We start from the raw sequence: 20,650 nt of genomic DNA on the forward strand, positions 1-20,650 counted from the left end.
AGACTGCTAATATATGATGTTTGTTTGTGTTATAACAGACTGATATGAGACATCATAGACTGCTAATATATGATGTTTGTTTGTGTTATAACAGACTGATATGAGACATCATAGACTGCTAATATATGATGTTTGTTTGTGTTATAACAGACTGATATGAGACATCATAGACTGCTAATATATGAGACTGACTGAATATCATGATGTTTGTTTGTTTGTGTTATAACAGACTGATATGAGACATCATAGACTAACAGCTGAGACATCATAGACTGCTATGATGTTTGTTTGTGTTATAACAGACTGATATGAGACATCATAGACTGCTAATATATGATGTTTGTTTGTGTTATAACAGACTGATATGAGACATCATAGACTGCTAATATATGATGTTTGTTTGTGTTATAACAGACTGATATGAGACATCATAGACTGCTAATATATGATGTTTGTTTGTGTTATAACAGACTGATATGAGACATCATAGACTGCTAATATATGATGTTTGTTTGTGTTATAACAGACTGATATGAGACATCATAGACTGATATGATGTTTGTTTGTGTTATAACAGACTGATATGAGACATCATAGACTGCTAATATATGATGTTTGTTTGTGTTATAACAGACTGATATGAGACATCATAGACTGCTAATATATGATGTTTGTTTGTGTTATAACAGACTGATATGAGACATCATAGACTGCTAATATATGATGTTTGTTTTGTTATAACAGACTGATATGAGACATCATAGACTGCTAATATATGATGTTTGTTTGTGTTATAACAGACTGATATGAGACATCATAGACTGCTAATATATGATGTTTGTTTGTGTTATAACAGACTGATATGAGACATCATAGACTGCTAATATATGATGTTTGTTTGTGTTATAACAGACTGATATGAGACATCATAGACTGCTAATATATGATGTTTGTTTGTGTTATAACAGACTGATATGAGACATCATAGACTGCTAATATATGATGTTTGTTTGTGTTATAACAGACTGATATGAGACATCATAGACTGCTAATATATGATGTTTGTTTGTGTTATAACAGACTGATATGAGACATCATAGACTGCTAATATATGATGTTTGTTTGTGTTATAACAGACTGATATGAGACATCATAGACTGCTAATATATGATGTTTGTTTGTGTTATAACAGACTGATATGAGACATCATAGACTGCTAATATATGATGTTTGTTTGTGTTATAACAGACTGATATGAGACATCATAGACTGCTAATATATGATGTTTGTTTGTGTTATAACAGACTGATATGAGACATCATAGACTGCTAATATATGATGTTTGTTTGTGTTATAACAGACTGATATGAGACATCATAGACTGCTAATATATGATGTTTGTTTGTGTTATAACAGACTGATATGAGACATCATAGACTGCTAATATATGATGTTTGTTTGTGTTATAACAGACTGATATGAGACATCATAGACTGCTAATATATGATGTTTGTTTGTGTTATAACAGACTGATATGAGACATCATAGACTGCTAATATATGATGTTTGTTTGTGTTATAACAGACTGATATGAGACATCATAGACTGCTAATATATGATGTTTGTTTGTGTTATAACAGACTGATATGAGACATCATAGACTGCTAATATATGATGTTTGTTTGTGTTATAACAGACTGATATGAGACATCATAGACTGCTAATATATGATGTTTGTTTGTGTTATAACAGACTGATATGAGACATCATAGACTGCTAATATATGATGTTTGTTTGTGTTATAACAGACTGATATGAGACATCATAGACTGCTAATATATGATGTTTGTTTGTGTTATAACAGACTGATATGAGACATCATAGACTGCTAATATATGATGTTTGTTTGTGTTATAACAGACTGATATGAGACATCATAGACTGCTAATATATGATGTTTGTTTGTGTTATAACAGACTGATATGAGACATCATAGACTGCTAATATATGATGTTTGTTTGTGTTATAACAGACTGATATGAGACATCATAGACTGCTAATATATGATGTTTGTTTGTGTTATAACAGACTGATATGAGACATCATAGACTGCTAATATATGATGTTTGTTTGTGTTATAACAGACTGATATGAGACATCATAGACTGCTAATATATGATGTTTGTTTGTGTTATAACAGACTGATATGAGACATCATAGACTGCTAATATATGATGTTTGTTTGTGTTATAACAGACTGATATGAGACATCATAGACTGCTAATATATGATGTTTGTTTGTGTTATAACAGACTGATATGAGACATCATAGACTGCTAATATATGATGTTTGTTTGTGTTATAACAGACTGATATGAGACATCATAGACTGCTAATATATGATGTTTGTTTGTGTTATAACAGACTGATATGAGACATCATAGACTGCTAATATATGATGTTTGTTTGTGTTATAACAGACTGATATGAGACATCATAGACTGCTAATATATGATGTTTGTTTGTGTTATAACAGACTGATATGAGACATCATAGACTGCTAATATATGATGTTTGTTTGTGTTATAACAGACTGATATGAGACATCATAGACTGCTAATATATGATGTTTGTTTGTGTTATAACAGACTGATATGAGACATCATAGACTGCTAATATATGATGTTTGTTTGTGTTATAACAGACTGATATGAGACATCATCAGACTGCTAATATATGATGTTTGTTTGTGTTATAACAGACTGATATGAGACATCATAGACTGCTAATATATGATGTTTGTTTGTGTTATAACAGACTGATATGAGACATCATAGACTGCTAATATATGATGTTTGTTTGTGTTATAACAGACTGATATGAGACATCATAGACTGCTAATATATGATGTTTGTGTTATAACAGACTGATATGAGACATCATAGACTGCTAATATATGATGTTTGTTTGTGTTATAACAGACTGATATGAGACATCATAGACTGCTAATATATGATGTTTGTTTGTGTTATAACAGACTGATATGAGACATCATAGACTGCTAATATATGATGTTTGTTTGTGTTATAACAGACTGATATGAGACATCATAGACTGCTAATATATGATGTTTGTTTGTGTTATAACAGACTGATATGAGACATCATAGACTGCTAATATATGATGTTTGTTTGTGTTATAACAGACTGATATGAGACATCATAGACTGCTAATATATGATGTTTGTTTGTGTTATAACAGACTGATATGAGACATAGACTGCTAATATATGATGTTTGTTTGTGTTATAACAGACTGATATGAGACATCATAGACTGCTAATATATGATGTTTGTTTGTGTTATAACAGACTGATATGAGACATCATAGACTGCTAATATATGATGTTTGTTTGTGTTATAACAGACTGATATGAGACATCATAGACTGCTAATATATGATGTTTGTTTGTGTTATAACAGACTGATATGAGACATCATAGACTGCTAATATATGATGTTTGTTTGTGTTATAACAGACTGATATGAGACATCATAGACTGCTAATATATGATGTTTGTTTGTGTTATAACAGACTGATATGAGACATCATAGACTGCTAATATATGATGTTTGTTTGTGTTATAACAGACTGATATGAGACATCATAGACTGCTAATATATGATGTTTGTTTGTGTTATAACAGACTGATATGAGACATCATAGACTGCTAATATATGATGTTTGTTTGTGTTATAACAGACTGATATGAGACATCATAGACTGCTAATATATGATGTTTGTTTGTGTTATAACAGACTGATATGAGACATCATAGACTGCTAATATATGATGTTTGTTTGTGTTATAACAGACTGATATGAGACATCATAGACTGCTAATGATGATGTTTGTTTGTGTTATAACAGACTGATATGAGACATCATAGACTGCTAATATATGATGTTTGTTTGTGTTATAACAGACTGATATGAGACATCATAGACTGCTAACAGACTGATATCATGATGTTTGTTTGTGTTATAACAGACTGATATGAGACATCATAGACTGCTAATATATGATGTTTGTTTGTGTTATAACAGACTGATATGAGACATCATAGACTGCTAATATATGATGTTTGTTTGTGTTATAACAGACTGATATGAGACATCATAGACTGCTAATATATGATGTTTGTTTGTGTTATAACAGACTGATATGAGACATCATAGACTGCTAATATATGATGTTTGTTTGTGTTATAACAGACTGATATGAGACATCATAGACTGCTAATATATGATGTTTGTTTGTGTTATAACAGACTGATATGAGACATCATAGACTGCTAATATATGATGTTTGTTTGTGTTATAACAGACTGATATGAGACATCATAGACTGCTAATATATGATGTTTGTTTGTGTTATAACAGACTGATATGAGACATCATAGACTGCTAATATATGATGTTTGTTTGTGTTATAACAGACTGATATGAGACATCATAGACTGCTAATATATGATGTTTGTTTGTGTTATAACAGACTGATATGAGACATCATAGACTGCTAATATATGATGTTTGTTTGTGTTATAACAGACTGATATGAGACATCATAGACTGCTAATATATGATGTTTGTTTGTGTTATAACAGACTGATATGAGACATCATAGACTGCTAATATATGATGTTTGTTTGTGTTATAACAGACTGATATGAGACATCATAGACTGCTAATATATGATGTTTGTTTGTGTTATAACAGACTGATATGAGACATCATAGACTGCTAATATATGATGTTTGTTTGTGTTATAACAGACTGATATGAGACATCATAGACTGCTAATATATGATGTTTGTTTGTGTTATAACAGACTGATATGAGACATCATAGACTGCTAATATATGATGTTTGTTTGTGTTATAACAGACTGATATGAGACATCATAGACTGCTAATATATGATGTTTGTTTTGTTATAACAGACTGATATGAGACATCATAGACTGCTAATATATGATGTTTGTTTGTGTTATAACAGACTGATATGAGACATCATAGACTGCTAATATATGATGTTTGTTTTGTTATAACAGACTGATATGAGACATCATAGACTGCTAATATATGATGTTTGTTTTGTTATAACAGACTGATATGAGACATCATAGACTGCTAATATATGATGTTTGTTTGTGTTATAACAGACTGATATGAGACATCATAGACTGCTAATATATGATGTTTGTTTGTGTTATAACAGACTGATATGAGACATCATAGACTGCTAATATATGATGTTTGTTTGTGTTATAACAGACTGATATGAGACATCATAGACTGCTAATATATGATGTTTGTTTGTGTTATAACAGACTGATATGAGACATCATAGACTGCTAATATATGATGTTTGTTTGTGTTATAACAGACTGATATGAGACATCATAGACTGCTAATATATGATGTTTGTTTGTGTTATAACAGACTGATATGAGACATCATAGACTGCTAATATATGATGTTTGTTTGTGTTATAACAGACTGATATGAGACATCATAGACTGCTAATATATGATGTTTGTTTGAGACATCATGTTATAACAGACTGATATGAGACATCATAGACTGCTAATATATGATGTTTGTTTGTGTTATAACAGACTGATATGAGACATCATAGACTGCTAATATATGATGTTTGTTTTGTTATAACAGACTGATATGAGACATCATAGACTGCTAATATATGATGTTTGTTTGTGTTATAACAGACTGATATGAGACATCATAGACTGCTAATATATGATGTTTGTTTGTGTTATAACAGACTGATATGAGACATCATAGACTGCTAATATATGATGTTTGTTTTGTTATAACAGACTGATATGAGACATCATAGACTGCTAATATATGATGTTTGTTTGTGTTATAACAGACTGATATGAGACATCATAGACTGCTAATATATGATGTTTGTTTGTGTTATAACAGACTGATATGAGACATCATAGACTGCTAATATATGATGTTTGTTTGTGTTATAACAGACTGATATGAGACATCATAGACTGCTATATATGATGTTTGTTTGTGTTATAACAGACTGATATGAGACATCATAGACTGCTAATATATGATGTTTGTTTGTGTTATAACAGACTGATATGAGACATCATAGACTGCTAATATATGATGTTTGTTTGTGTTATAACAGACTGATATGAGACATCATAGACTGCTAATATATGATGTTTGTTTGTGTTATAACAGACTGATATGAGACATCATAGACTGCTAATATATGATGTTTGTTTGTGTTATAACAGACTGATATGAGACATCATAGACTGCTAATATATGATGTTTGTTTGTGTTATAACAGACTGATATGAGACATCATAGACTGCTAATATATGATGTTTGTTTGTGTTATAACAGACTGATATGAGACATCATAGACTGCTAATATATGATGTTTGTTTGTGTTATAACAGACTGATATGAGACATCATAGACTGCTAATATATGATGTTTGTTTGTGTTATAACAGACTGATATGAGACATCATAGACTGCTAATATATGATGTTTGTTTGTGTTATAACAGACTGATATGAGACATCATAGACTGCTAATATATGATGTTTGTTTGTGTTATAACAGACTGATATGAGACATCATAGACTGCTAATATATGATGTTTGTTTGTGTTATAACAGATCATAGACTGCTAATATATGATGTTTGTTTGTGTTATAACAGACTGATATGAGACATCATAGACTGCTAATATATGATGTTTGTTTGTGTTATAACAGACTGATATGAGACATCATAGACTGCTAATATATGATGTTTGTTTGTGTTATAACAGACTGATATGAGACATCATAGACTGCTAATATATGATGTTTGTTTGTGTTATAACAGACTGATATGAGACATCATAGACTGCTAATATATGATGTTTGTTTGTGTTATAACAGACTGATATGAGACATCATAGACTGCTAATATATGATGTTTGTTTGTGTTATAACAGACTGATATGAGACATCATAGACTGCTAATATATGATGTTTGTTTGTGTTATAACAGACTGATATGAGACATCATAGACTGCTAATATATGATGTTTGTTTGTGTTATAACAGACTGATATGAGACATCATAGACTGCTAATATATGATGTTTGTTTGTGTTATAACAGACTGATATGAGACATCATAGACTGCTAATATATGATGTTTGTTTGTGTTATAACAGACTGATATGAGACATCATAGACTGCTAATATATGATGTTTGTTTGTGTTATAACAGACTGATATGAGACATCATAGACTGCTAATATATGATGTTTGTTTGTGTTATAACAGACTGATATGAGACATCATAGACTGCTAATATACTGATGTTTGTTTGTGTTATAACAGACTGATATGAGACATCATAGACTGCTAATATATGATGTTTGTTTGTGTTATAACAGACTGATATGAGACATCATAGACTGCTAATATATGATGTTTGTTTGTGTTATAACAGACTGATATGAGACATCATAGACTGCTAATATATGATGTTTGTTTGTGTTATAACAGACTGATATGAGACATCATAGACTGCTAATATATGATGTTTGTTTGTGTTATAACAGACTGATATGAGACATCATAGACTGCTAATATATGATGTTTGTTTGTGTTATAACAGACTGATATGAGACATCATAGACTGCTAATATATGATGTTTGTTTGTGTTATAACAGACTGATATGAGACATCATAGACTGCTAATATATGATGTTTGTTTGTGTTATAACAGACTGATATGAGACATCATAGACTGCTAATATATGATGTTTGTTTGTGTTATAACAGACTGATATGAGACATCATAGACTGCTAATATATGATGTTTGTTTGTGTTATAACAGACTGATATGAGACATCATAGACTGCTAATATATGATGTTTGTTTGTGTTATAACAGACTGATATGAGACACCGCTAATATATGATGCTTTGTTTGTGTTATAACAGACTGATATGAGCTAATATATGATGTTTGTTTGTGTTATAACAGACTGATATGAGACATCATAGACTGCTAATATATGATGTTTGTTTGTGTTATAACAGACTGATATGAGACATCATAGACTGCTAATATATGATGTTTGTTTGTGTTATAACAGACTGATATGAGACATCATAGACTGCTAATATATGATGTTTGTTTGTGTTATAACAGACTGATATGAGACATCATAGACTGCTAATATATGATGTTTGTTTGTGTTATAACAGACTGATATGAGACATCATAGACTGCTAATATATGATGTTTGTTTGTGTTATAACAGACTGATATGAGACATCATAGACTGCTAATATATGATGTTTGTTTGTGTTATAACAGACTGATATGAGACATCATAGACTGCTAATATATGATGTTTGTTTGTGTTATAACAGACTGATATGAGACATCATAGACTGCTAATATATGATGTTTGTTTGTGTTATAACAGACTGATATGAGACATCATAGACTGCTAATATATGATGTTTGTTTGTGTTATAACAGACTGATATGAGACATCATAGACTGCTAATATATGATGTTTGTTTGTGTTATAACAGACTGATATGAGACATCATAGACTGCTAATATATGATGTTTGTTTGTGTTATAACAGACTGATATGAGACATCATAGACTGCTAATATATGATGTTTGTTTGTGTTATAACAGACTGATATGAGACATCATAGACTGCTAATATATGATGTTTGTTTGTGTTATAACAGACTGATATGAGACATCATAGACTGCTAATATATGATGTTTGTTTGTGTTATAACAGACTGATATGAGACATCATAGACTGCTAATATATGATGTTTGTTTGTGTTATAACAGACTGATATGAGACATCATAGACTGCTAACAGACTGATATGAGACATCATGATGTTTGTTTGTGTTATAACAGACTGATATGAGACATCATAGACTGCTAATATATGATGTTTGTTGTGTTATAACAGACTGATATGAGACATATAGACTAATATATGATGTTTGTTTGTGTTATAACTGACTGATATGAGACATCATAGACTGCTATATATGATGTTTGTTTGTGTTATAACAGATGATATGACATCATAGACTGCTAATATTGATGTTTGTTATAACAGACTGATATGAGACATCATAGACTGCTAATATATGATGTTTGTTTGTGTTATAACAGACTGATATGAGACATCATAGACTGCTAATATATGATGTTTGTTTGTTATAACAGACTGATATGAGACATCAGACTGATGTTTGAGACAGACTCATAGAGACTGCTAATATATGATGTTTGTTTGTGTTATAACAGACTGATATGAGACATCATAGACTGCTAATATATGATGTTTGTTTGTGTTATAACAGACTGATATGAGACATCATAGACTGCTAATATATGATGTTTGTTTGTGTTATAACAGACTGATATGAGACATCATAGACTGCTAATATATGATGTTTGTTTGTGTTATAACAGACTGATATGAGACATCATAGACTGCTAATATATGATGTTTGTTTGTGTTATAACAGACTGATATGAGACATCATAGACTGCTAATATATGATGTTTGTTTGTGTTATAACAGACTGATATGAGACATCATAGACTAACAGCCAATATATGATGTTTGTTTGTGTTATAACAGACTGATATGAGACATCATAGACTGCTAATATATGATGTTTGTTTGTGTTATAACAGACTGATATGAGTATATCACATCTAATTGATGTTTGTTTGTGTTATAACAGACTGATATGAGACATCATAGACTGCTAATATATGATGTTTGTTTGTGTTATAACAGACTGATATGAGACATCATAGACTGCTAATATATGATGTTTGTTTGTGTTATAACAGACTGATATGAGACATCATAGACTGCTAATATATGATGTTTGTTTGTGTTATAACAGACTGATATGAGACATCATAGACTGCTAATATATGATGTTTGTTTGTGTTATAACAGACTGATATGAGACATCATAGACTGCTAATATATGATGTTTGTTTGTGTTATAACAGACTGATATGAGACATCATAGACTGCTAATATATGATGTTTGATTTTGTGTTATAACAGACTGATATGAGACATCATAGACTGCTAATATATGATGTTTGTTTGTGTTATAACAGACTGATATGAGACATCATAGACTGCTAATATATGATGTTTGTTTGTGTTATAACAGACTGATATGAGACATCATAGACTGCTAATATATGATGTTTGTTTGTGTTATAACAGACTGATATGAGACATCATAGACTGCTAATATATGATGTTTGTTTGTGTTATAACAGACTGATATGAGACATCATAGACTGCTAATATATGATGTTTGTTTTTGTTATAACAGACTGATATGAGACATCATAGACTGCTAATATATGATGTTTGTTTGTGTTATAACAGACTGATATGAGACATCATAGACTGCTAATATATGATGTTTGTTTGTGTTATAACAGACTGATATGAGACATCATAGACTGCTAATATATGATGTTTGTTTTGTTATAACAGACTGATATGAGACATCATAGACTGCTAATATATGATGTTTGTTTTGTTATAACAGACTGATATGAGACATCATAGACTGCTAATATATGATGTTTGTTTGTGTTATAACAGACTGATATGAGACATCATAGACTGCTAATATATGATGTTTGTTTTGTTATAACAGACTGATATGAGACATCATAGACTGCTAATATATGATGTTTGTTTTGTTATAACAGACTGATATGAGACATCATAGACTGCTAATATATGATGTTTGTTTGTGTTATAACAGACTGATATGAGACATCATAGACTGCTAATATATGATGTTTGTTTGTGTTATAACAGACTGATATGAGACATCATAGACTGCTAATATATGATGTTTGTTTGTGTTATAACAGACTGATATGAGACATCATAGACTGCTAATATATGATGTTTGTTTGTGTTATAACAGACTGATATGAGACATCATAGACTGCTAATATATGATGTTTGTTTGTGTTATAACAGACTGATATGAGACATCATAGACTGCTAATATATGATGTTTGTTTGTGTTATAACAGACTGATATGAGACATCATAGACTGCTAATATATGATGTTTGTTTTGTTATAACAGACTGATATGAGACATCATAGACTGCTAATATATGATAACAGACTGATATGAGACATCATAGACTGCTAATATATGATGTTTGTTTTGTTATAACAGACTGATATGAGACATCATAGACTGCTAATATATGATGTTTGTTTGTGTTATAACAGACTGATATGAGACATCATAGACTGCTAATATATGATGTTTGTTTTGTTATAACAGACTGATATGAGACATCATAGACTGCTAATATATGATGTTTGTTTGTGTTATAACAGACTGATATGAGACATCATAGACTGCTAATATATGATGTTTGTTTGTGTTATAACAGACTGATATGAGACATCATAGACTGCTGATATGAGACATATGATGTTTGTTTGTGTTATAACAGACTGATATGAGACATCATAGACTGCTAATATATGATGTTTGTTTGTGTTATAACAGACTGATATGAGACATCATAGACTGCTAATATATGATGTTTGTTTGTGTTATAACAGACTGATATGAGACATCATAGACTGCTAATATATGATGTTTGTTTGTGTTATAACAGACTGATATGAGACATCATAGACTGCTAATATATGATGTTTGTTTGTGTTATAACAGACTGATATGAGACATCATAGACTGCTAATATATGATGTTTGTTTGTGTTATAACAGACTGATATGAGACATCATAGACTGCTAATATATGATGTTTGTTTGTGTTATAACAGACTGATATGAGACATCATAGACTGCTAATATATGATGTTTGTTTGTGTTATAACAGACTGATATGAGACATCATAGACTGCTATATATGATGTTTGTTTGTGTTATAACAGACTGATATGAGACATCATAGACTGCTAATATATGATGTTTGTTTGTGTTATAACAGACTGATATGAGACATCATAGACTGCTAATATATGATGTTTGTTTGTGTTATAACAGACTGATATGAGACATCATAGACTGCTAATATATGATGTTTGTTTGTGTTATAACAGACTGATATGAGACATCATAGACTGCTAATATATGATGTTTGTTTGTGTTATAACAGACTGATATGAGACATCATAGACTGCTAATATATGATGTTTGTTTGTGTTATAACAGACTGATATGAGACATCATAGACTGCTAATATATGATGTTTGTTTGTGTTATAACAGACTGATATGAGACATCATAGACTGCTAATATATGATGTTTGTTTGTGTTATAACAGACTGATATGAGACATCATAGACTGCTAATATATGATGTTTGTTTGTGTTATAACAGACTGATATGAGACATCATAGACTGCTAATATATGATGTTTGTTTGTGTTATAACAGACTGATATGAGACATCATAGACTGCTAATATATGATGTTTGTTTGTGTTATAACAGACTGATATGAGACATCATAGACTGCTAATATATGATGTTTGTTTGTGTTATAACAGACTGATATGAGACATCATAGACTGCTAATATATGATGTTTGTTTGTGTTATAACAGACTGATATGAGACATCATAGACTGCTAATATATGATGTTTGTTTGTGTTATAACAGACTGATATGAGACATCATAGACTGCTAATATATGATGTTTGTTTGTGTTATAACAGACTGATATGAGACATCATAGACTGCTAATATATGATGTTTGTTTGTGTTATAACAGACTGATATGAGACATCATAGACTGCTAATATATGATGTTTGTTTGTGTTATAACAGACTGATATGAGACATCATAGACTGCTAATATATGATGTTTGTTTGTGTTATAACAGACTGATATGAGACATCATAGACTGCTAATATATGATGTTTGTTTGTGTTATAACAGACTGATATGAGACATCATAGACTGCTAATATATGATGTTTGTTTGTGTTATAACAGACTGATATGAGACATCATAGACTGCTAATATATGATGTTTGTTTGTGTTATAACAGACTGATATGAGACATCATAGACTGCTAATATATGATGTTTGTTTGTGTTATAACAGACTGATATGAGACATCATAGACTGCTAATATATGATGTTTGTTTGTGTTATAACAGACTGATATGAGACATCATAGACTGCTAATATATGATGTTTGTTTGTGTTATAACAGACTGATATGAGACATCATAGACTGCTAATATATGATGTTTGTTTGTGTTATAACAGACTGATATGAGACATCATAGACTGCTAATATATGATGTTTGTTTGTGTTATAACAGACTGATATGAGACATCATAGACTGCTAATATATGATGTTTGTTTGTGTTATAACAGACTGATATGAGACATCATAGACTGCTAATATATGATGTTTGTTTGTGTTATAACAGACTGATATGAGACATCATAGACTGCTAATATATGATGTTTGTTTGTGTTATAACAGACTGATATGAGACATCATAGACTGCTAATATATGATGTTTGTTTGTGTTATAACAGACTGATATGAGACATCATAGACTGCTAATATATGATGTTTGTTTGTGTTATAACAGACTGATATGAGACATCATAGACTGCTATCATATATGATGTTTGTTTGTGTTATAACAGACTGATATGAGACATCATAGACTGCTAATATATGATGTTTGTTTGTGTTATAACAGACTGATATGAGACATCATAGACTGCTATATATGATGTTTGTTTGTGTTATAACAGACTGATATGAGACATCATAGACTGCTAATATATGATGTTTGTTTGTGTTATAACAGACTGATATGAGACATCATAGACTGCTAATATATGATGTTTGTTTGTGTTATAACAGACTGATATGAGACATCATAGACTGCTAATATATGATGTTTGTTTGTGTTATAACAGACTGATATGAGACATCATAGACTGCTAATATATGATGTTTGTTTGTGTTATAACAGACTGATATGAGACATCATAGACTGCTAATATATGATGTTTGTTTGTGTTATAACAGACTGATATGAGACATCATAGACTGCTAATATATGATGTTTGTGTTAATATATGCTTCATTACCAGAACTTGTTTTTAATAATCAGTCCTGTCGACTAACTTTTCCCAAAAGGTAATTTTTCAAACTTTACATATTTAATTGAAATTGTTCCTGTTTAAGATAAATTACCAATATTTCATATTAATTAACTTATTACTCGCATGAAGAAGGTATACATTTACAGTATCCTATTACTGCTCTACCTTTACTATTTTTGTTAGTTGTGTTTCATTCACGATGTTCCATAATCAGTTTTTAATTGATCCAATCTGTAATTCTTGTTGCTTTATCCATACTGTTACTATTTGTATTGATATGTTTTTAGTATTCATAGTGCTCTAATTTTGCTCTCTACATTGCTGTACCTTTTTTGTTTTTTATTAGTTTAATTTTATTATTTTCTGGTAAATAAGGGAAGAATGAAGTATTTTCTTTATAAAATGTGACAGTTCTTGGTGTTGCTAAATAAGTGGTATAACGACCATAAGCGTGGGAAGAATTGTATATCCTTGTAAATTTAAAATAATAAAAAATGAAGAAAATAAGAAGGAAGTTTTTAAATTTATTCATATTTTAAAACTTAAATGGAATTTTGATCAGTTCTATTAAAAAATCTTCACTATAAATATATAAAAAAATATAGTTTGCAGTATGTCTTCTGTTTTATTCATATGGCTAGTAAAAACTAGATATTAGATTAACCTTTCACATTGTTTATTTTTAAATGAATGCAGTAAAATGTAATGTTTTTTTTTAAAACAAAGAACCAGTGTGTGGTTCATTAAATTCAACTTGGTCAGTTTTGTACTGTATAGTAAAGTGTTGATAAAATAGTATAGCCTGTAAAAATAATAAAATACTTGTGACAAGATCTTAAATCAGTGAGAAATGCTTTATAATGATGCTACACAGAATGATACCTTAAATTCTTCACTGAAGCAGTTAGGTAAGGAGAGATGTTGTCCATAAGTTGACACAAAATTACTTTTATCATTTTTTGATTGCACACACATTTTCCTAAGAATTAGAGCTGTCAAATGAACATTGTAATCAGCATATTTTAATTTTCACTTAGTATTTTCTTTTTCACCTTCATTCTTTTTAACTCTAATATCTAGTGAACTTTCAAATTTTCCTTCATAACACTAAAAAAATACATGCAGAAATATGAAGTTTCTAGGGGAAAACAGCTAAAAGAAACTTTCTTATTTAGATCCGAGTTAAGGTAATAATAGTACACTAAGATGAAGATATTAAACTGTAACTGTTAGTAGCTATTTAGGTAAAATACATCTCAGTAAATTTTGAGATTGTAATTTCTAGTTCTCATCTCTCTAAATGAAATAACCACTTGGAGAATATAAGTTTGAAGATGCTAAACTATCTAGTATTAGTTGTTTTTGGTTTTTTTTTAAACGTACATGTTGTTTGGGTAGTATGTATTTAAAAGCAATAATTTGTTTTGAACCGTCTTTTTACCTGTTTATTTCAAAAATGAAAGATATTAAATATAGACTGAACTCGTAAGTTTATTTCTTTAATTGTCCTTGCATCCCAAAGTTTGTTTTTTGTTTTAGTTGTAGAAACAAAGCAAGTATGACTGTTGCAGAGAATTTAAAAACTTTCATTAGAATTTTTTTTTTTATAATTTTGCATAATACTACATGAGAACTATCTGTGCTAGCCATCCCTAATTTAACAGTGTAAGACTAGAGGGAAGGCAGTGGGTGGTGATGACTAGCTGCCAACTCTTGGTCTACTTTTTTACCAACAAATAGTGGGATTGACTGTAACATTATAATGCTCTCATGGCTGAAAGGGTGAGCATGTTTGGTGCAATGGGGATTCGAACCTGCGACCCTCGAATTACGAGTCGAATGCCTTAACCCACCTGGCCATGCTGTGCCTTAGAAAATGTTGATGACTTAGCCATCTGTTATTTTAATTTCAAGATTAACTGTAAACAGTTATTTGTAATTTATTGATAATTAATCTCTAATTTGTGTATCTGAATCTTGGTACTGAGTTTGAGTACCATTTGTTTAAATACCATAAATTAAAAGAAACAGAAAAGGAAAATACCTCTTTTTTTAACAAATGGGAGCAGAGCACATATTTATTGTGTAATACTATAATGTAAAGAACTGTGCAGATATTACAAACGTACATAGGAGAGCAACATCAGTTTTTGTTTTAGAAAAGATAGGCTTAGGCATTTATAATCGGTAAATTTCTGTTTAAAAAAAAATTCTTGAGCTCATATAAATAATTAGTGATGAAATTATTTGTAGGCCTAACATTTTGCTTTATCAGATATGGATTACAAAAGATCTAGATTTTTTCATGAAAATAAATGTGCACGAAACTACCTTCTTAAACAATTTTGTGGAATTTCTATTTAATATATACATTAAGTAATTGTTCCAGGAAGTGACAGATAATAAATCTTAGCTTCTAAGGTAATTTTTGTTGTTGTTGTTTAGAACACCAAATCCTGAAAAACTACTTGCAAATATTATGCTGTTCAAAAGCTCTCCTTGACCATTATGAGTACGAAAAATCTCTACTTTTCATACTTCTCTTTATAATAATAGTTTGTAGCAAAATATAATTATTTAGACTTGTACAGACTCTACAGTGGTATTGAATGGTTAAAAAAGGCTTTAGTGAAGTGTAGTTGAAACTGACTTTTAATCCATAAGTTTTTGCATGTTATGCTGGAATTGTTTTCTAATTTTCCAGATAGTTATCATTGTACTTTATGAAACTTCAGTCATTTTAACTTTGCGGATAATAACATGGTTTGGATTAGTTTCAGCCAGAAAGATGTAAATGTTATCGGATGTTGTTTCTGTCCAATGGGTAATCAGGACTTTTGGCAGCTTGTAGATTTTTACTAATCTTACTTTTGAAACAGTGATTCAACATTAACAGTATTTCTTTTCAAATATACACTGACAAATAACAGAACAAATATAAATTTGTATTTCATTAAAAAAACAAACGCTCAAATCGAGAACATGTAGCTTACATTAGAAATGCTACAAATTAAATAATTATGGCATCACTAAGATATAGAATGCTGATCTCATGACTTAGTGCATGGTAGTTCATTACTAGCTGCACCAAAATTTCAAACCCTTAACAAAGTACAGTTATAACATTAATGACAGTTGAAGTGTTTGATTTATATTCAGTTTCCATTAGTTTTAAGATATTTTACAATAACCTGTGTTATTGTATATTGGTTGACTTCTAGTTAAAGCCATAACATTTGAAACAAAAAAACTAAAATTGTGGTAACACAGCTGAAATGTTAATTTCTTTTAAGCTATATATAGTGAATAATCTTTAAACTTGTTATAGCAAAGATGCCTCAAATTAAAAATTATACTTCTGTAAAGTACAGTTTGAAAACATGAAAAAATAGGTAAATTTTAATCATGACAAAGATTGTGGTATTCAATATAAATGTAACAAAATGCTGTCTGCAGGGGTTGATCATCATTATAAATGTATGTTTTTACACAGAAAGATTACATTAATGCTAAACATTTTAAACAAAATGGTTACATAATAAACTTTTTAAAAATGAACTTCAGCCCTCTAACAACCCCATGAATTTCCTTAAATTTCTTGTTATTATCTGTCTACCATTCATGGATTTTTAAGTTTACAGACTCAAGGTTGGTAGTTAAAACTTTGCCACCATATCATATAGTAATCTCTGTTAAATTGTTTTTTTTTCTATTGTCCAAAGATAAAAACCTGCCAAATACTCCACAGAAGTAGAATCTATGTATCACCTCTTCATCTTTGTTTTGCTTCATTACATGTAGCAATTCATGTGCTCAATTTTTTTCTCTACATTTGATTGGAAAAAAATAAAGTTCTCCATCTCAGGAAACAGAGGTGAAACAGGAAAATTGTGACCCCTATTGCAAATCTACATGCACACAGGATAAAAATTTCACACAGGTGGGAGTTGCACATTGTGTAATGAAAAAAGTGTTTTTCAGTATCGTATATGTAAAGCAAGAGCTTCATTATTATATGATATGGTGGAAAAGTTTTAACTACCAACCTTGAGTCTGTAAACTTAAAAATCCATGAATGGTAGACAGATAATAACAAGAAATTTAAGGAAATTCATGGGGTTGTTAGAGGGCTGAAGTTCATTTCAGCAATTTGCAAGTTGCTCATAGCCATCATGCACTGTCACCCTTCCCAATTGCTGACACCCCAAGTGAGCAATGGTGCCACAGGTAATTAGCTAGTTCAACATAATTTTTTAGACCTAATTTCTGAATTGAAAATTTCTTACAGTGTAGGGACCAGCTATCATATCAGTTATGGCATATATACAGATTCACAAGCTGTTCTTGTAATATCACATAAATAGGCAATACTAACACCATTTATAAAGACCTGTCAACACACAGATGTTTCCTGGACTTTGTATAGTAAAATTGTTATTTGGCAAAATTCATTGCATAACCAAACCCAAGGTCTTAACATATCTATTAAAAACTTTATCATCATTACAACCAGATCTATAGATCCTTTTTAAAGAAACCCCCTCTAACAGATGTCAGCACAGATAGCCCTCATGTTGCTTTGCGTGAAATTCAAAACAAACCAAACAGATATTCTTTCAGCTAAAACTGTTTCATTTAGTACAGTGATAGACGATTATCAATCTATATTTCATGTACCTTAATTTGTGATTCGTGTATTAGTTTTATTTTAAAGTTTAAGTTTAAATGCATTTACCTTACTGTTCACTTCGTACTGCTATCAATGTTTTGACTGTATATTTTGTAATTTGTGTTTATTTTATTATCCAGTTCTTCTAAATATTTTTTAAACTTCGTGTTGTTTGAGTTTGTTTTGAATTTTGTACAAAACTACACAAGTGCTATCTGCACTAGCTGTTCCTAATTTAGTGGTAAAAAGGCTACATGGAAGGCAGCTAGTTGTTACCATCCATAACCAATGAATAGTGGAATCGACCATCACATTATAATGCCCTCATGGCTGAAAGGGTGAGCATGTTTGGTGTGATGGGAATTTTAACCTGACTACCTGGCCATGCTGGGCCTTGTTGAATATCATTTGGATTTTTACTTGATTTCTATTTATATATACTAATACACCATGTGTTCAGACTTTGCTGTTGACAGAATTAATGTGTTATGAAGTATTTGACCCAAAATAATATACTACAATAATTGAAAAAAAAACATGTATGTTGTGTTATAGTGTGATCATATGTTTAACCCATTCTGTGATTTGCCTTACTTTGTTCAACAAATACCATATCTTTGGTGATTTGTATGTTATGTATTACAATCAGTGTTCAGTGGATGGTATTGTTAATGCTGTTTTGCTGATCTGTCAGATTTACCCTAAATTATTTATTGTAAACTCTGGAAAAAGCATTCCTATTTTTTACTGTTGTTTCATTGAAGTAATATATATCGTATATAAATCCAGGTATGAAACACTTGTTTATTGAGTACCTTTTCTGCAGAAATATAATAACAGTGCATAAAATAACTTTTGTTACATTTAATATATAAGTATAGTCTATTAAAAAGCAGAACTGATTTACTAAAGAAACCTACTATGGAAGGAGATAAAGAACTAAACAATGATTTTAATTTCTTCAACTGTCAATTTCGATATATATTGATTCTTCATGTCTGTTTAAATGTCTCTTAAGAAATCACCACAAAATAATAAATTGTGTTCTGTATTTCCCTTTAGCACCATATTATGCACCCCCATACAAATTTTAATCATCTAAGCAAGGCTTGGTCCAAAACCTAAGACATTAGATAGTTAAAGTATAAATATAAGAAACATGAATGCTTTGAAACCCAAACAAATTGATAAATTGCTAGTGTACAGCAGATCACGTGTATTGACTTGTTACGTGCCTGATTGTATCCATTGTTGGTGTACAGCAGATCATCTTCCTCTTCCAATGACTAAGACAGTGTAGTTTTAGAGGATTGTATCAAAACAACGTGTTGATTTTTCATTCATCCTTGCCTGTTGGTCTCGGTTTGGTAAAATATACTCTTTAGCGTCTATATGGTGGACTTTAATCCACTTTTTTTGATAATCCTTTGTTTCTTACAGAATCAGAAATCCAAGATGAACAAACATACAAATGGGAATGCATCTACTGCAGATACTAAAAATGGTAGTGATTCTCAAAACCTGAAACCTGAACCTCAATCCCTCTCAGAAGACAGAGAAGAACAAGAGAAAGAGGTAAAACCATTCTAGAAGTTTTCTAGTATCTTAATATTTGATATAATGACATTTACAAGAAAAATATTGGTGCCTTAACATACTGTAGTTAATAAAAGTGAAATGAAA

The 20,650-nt window shown here is 30.3% G+C and overlaps 1 protein-coding gene across 1 annotated transcript in view; it reads left to right on the plus strand.

Annotated features, from left to right (window-relative positions):
• LOC143228498 (arginine-glutamic acid dipeptide repeats protein-like) overlaps positions 1–20,650 on the plus strand; it is a 45,501-nt gene that overhangs the window by 16,648 nt on the left and 8,203 nt on the right. The window contains exon 4 of the mRNA XM_076459749.1: positions 20,408–20,542. Within this exon, the coding sequence (XP_076315864.1) occupies positions 20,408–20,542 (135 nt within the window). The remainder of the gene's footprint in view (positions 1–20,407; positions 20,543–20,650) is intronic.

Source organism: Tachypleus tridentatus, chromosome 10 (genome assembly GCF_004210375.1).
Source record: "Tachypleus tridentatus isolate NWPU-2018 chromosome 10, ASM421037v1, whole genome shotgun sequence".
Lineage (NCBI taxonomy): Eukaryota > Metazoa > Arthropoda > Merostomata > Xiphosura > Limulidae > Tachypleus > Tachypleus tridentatus.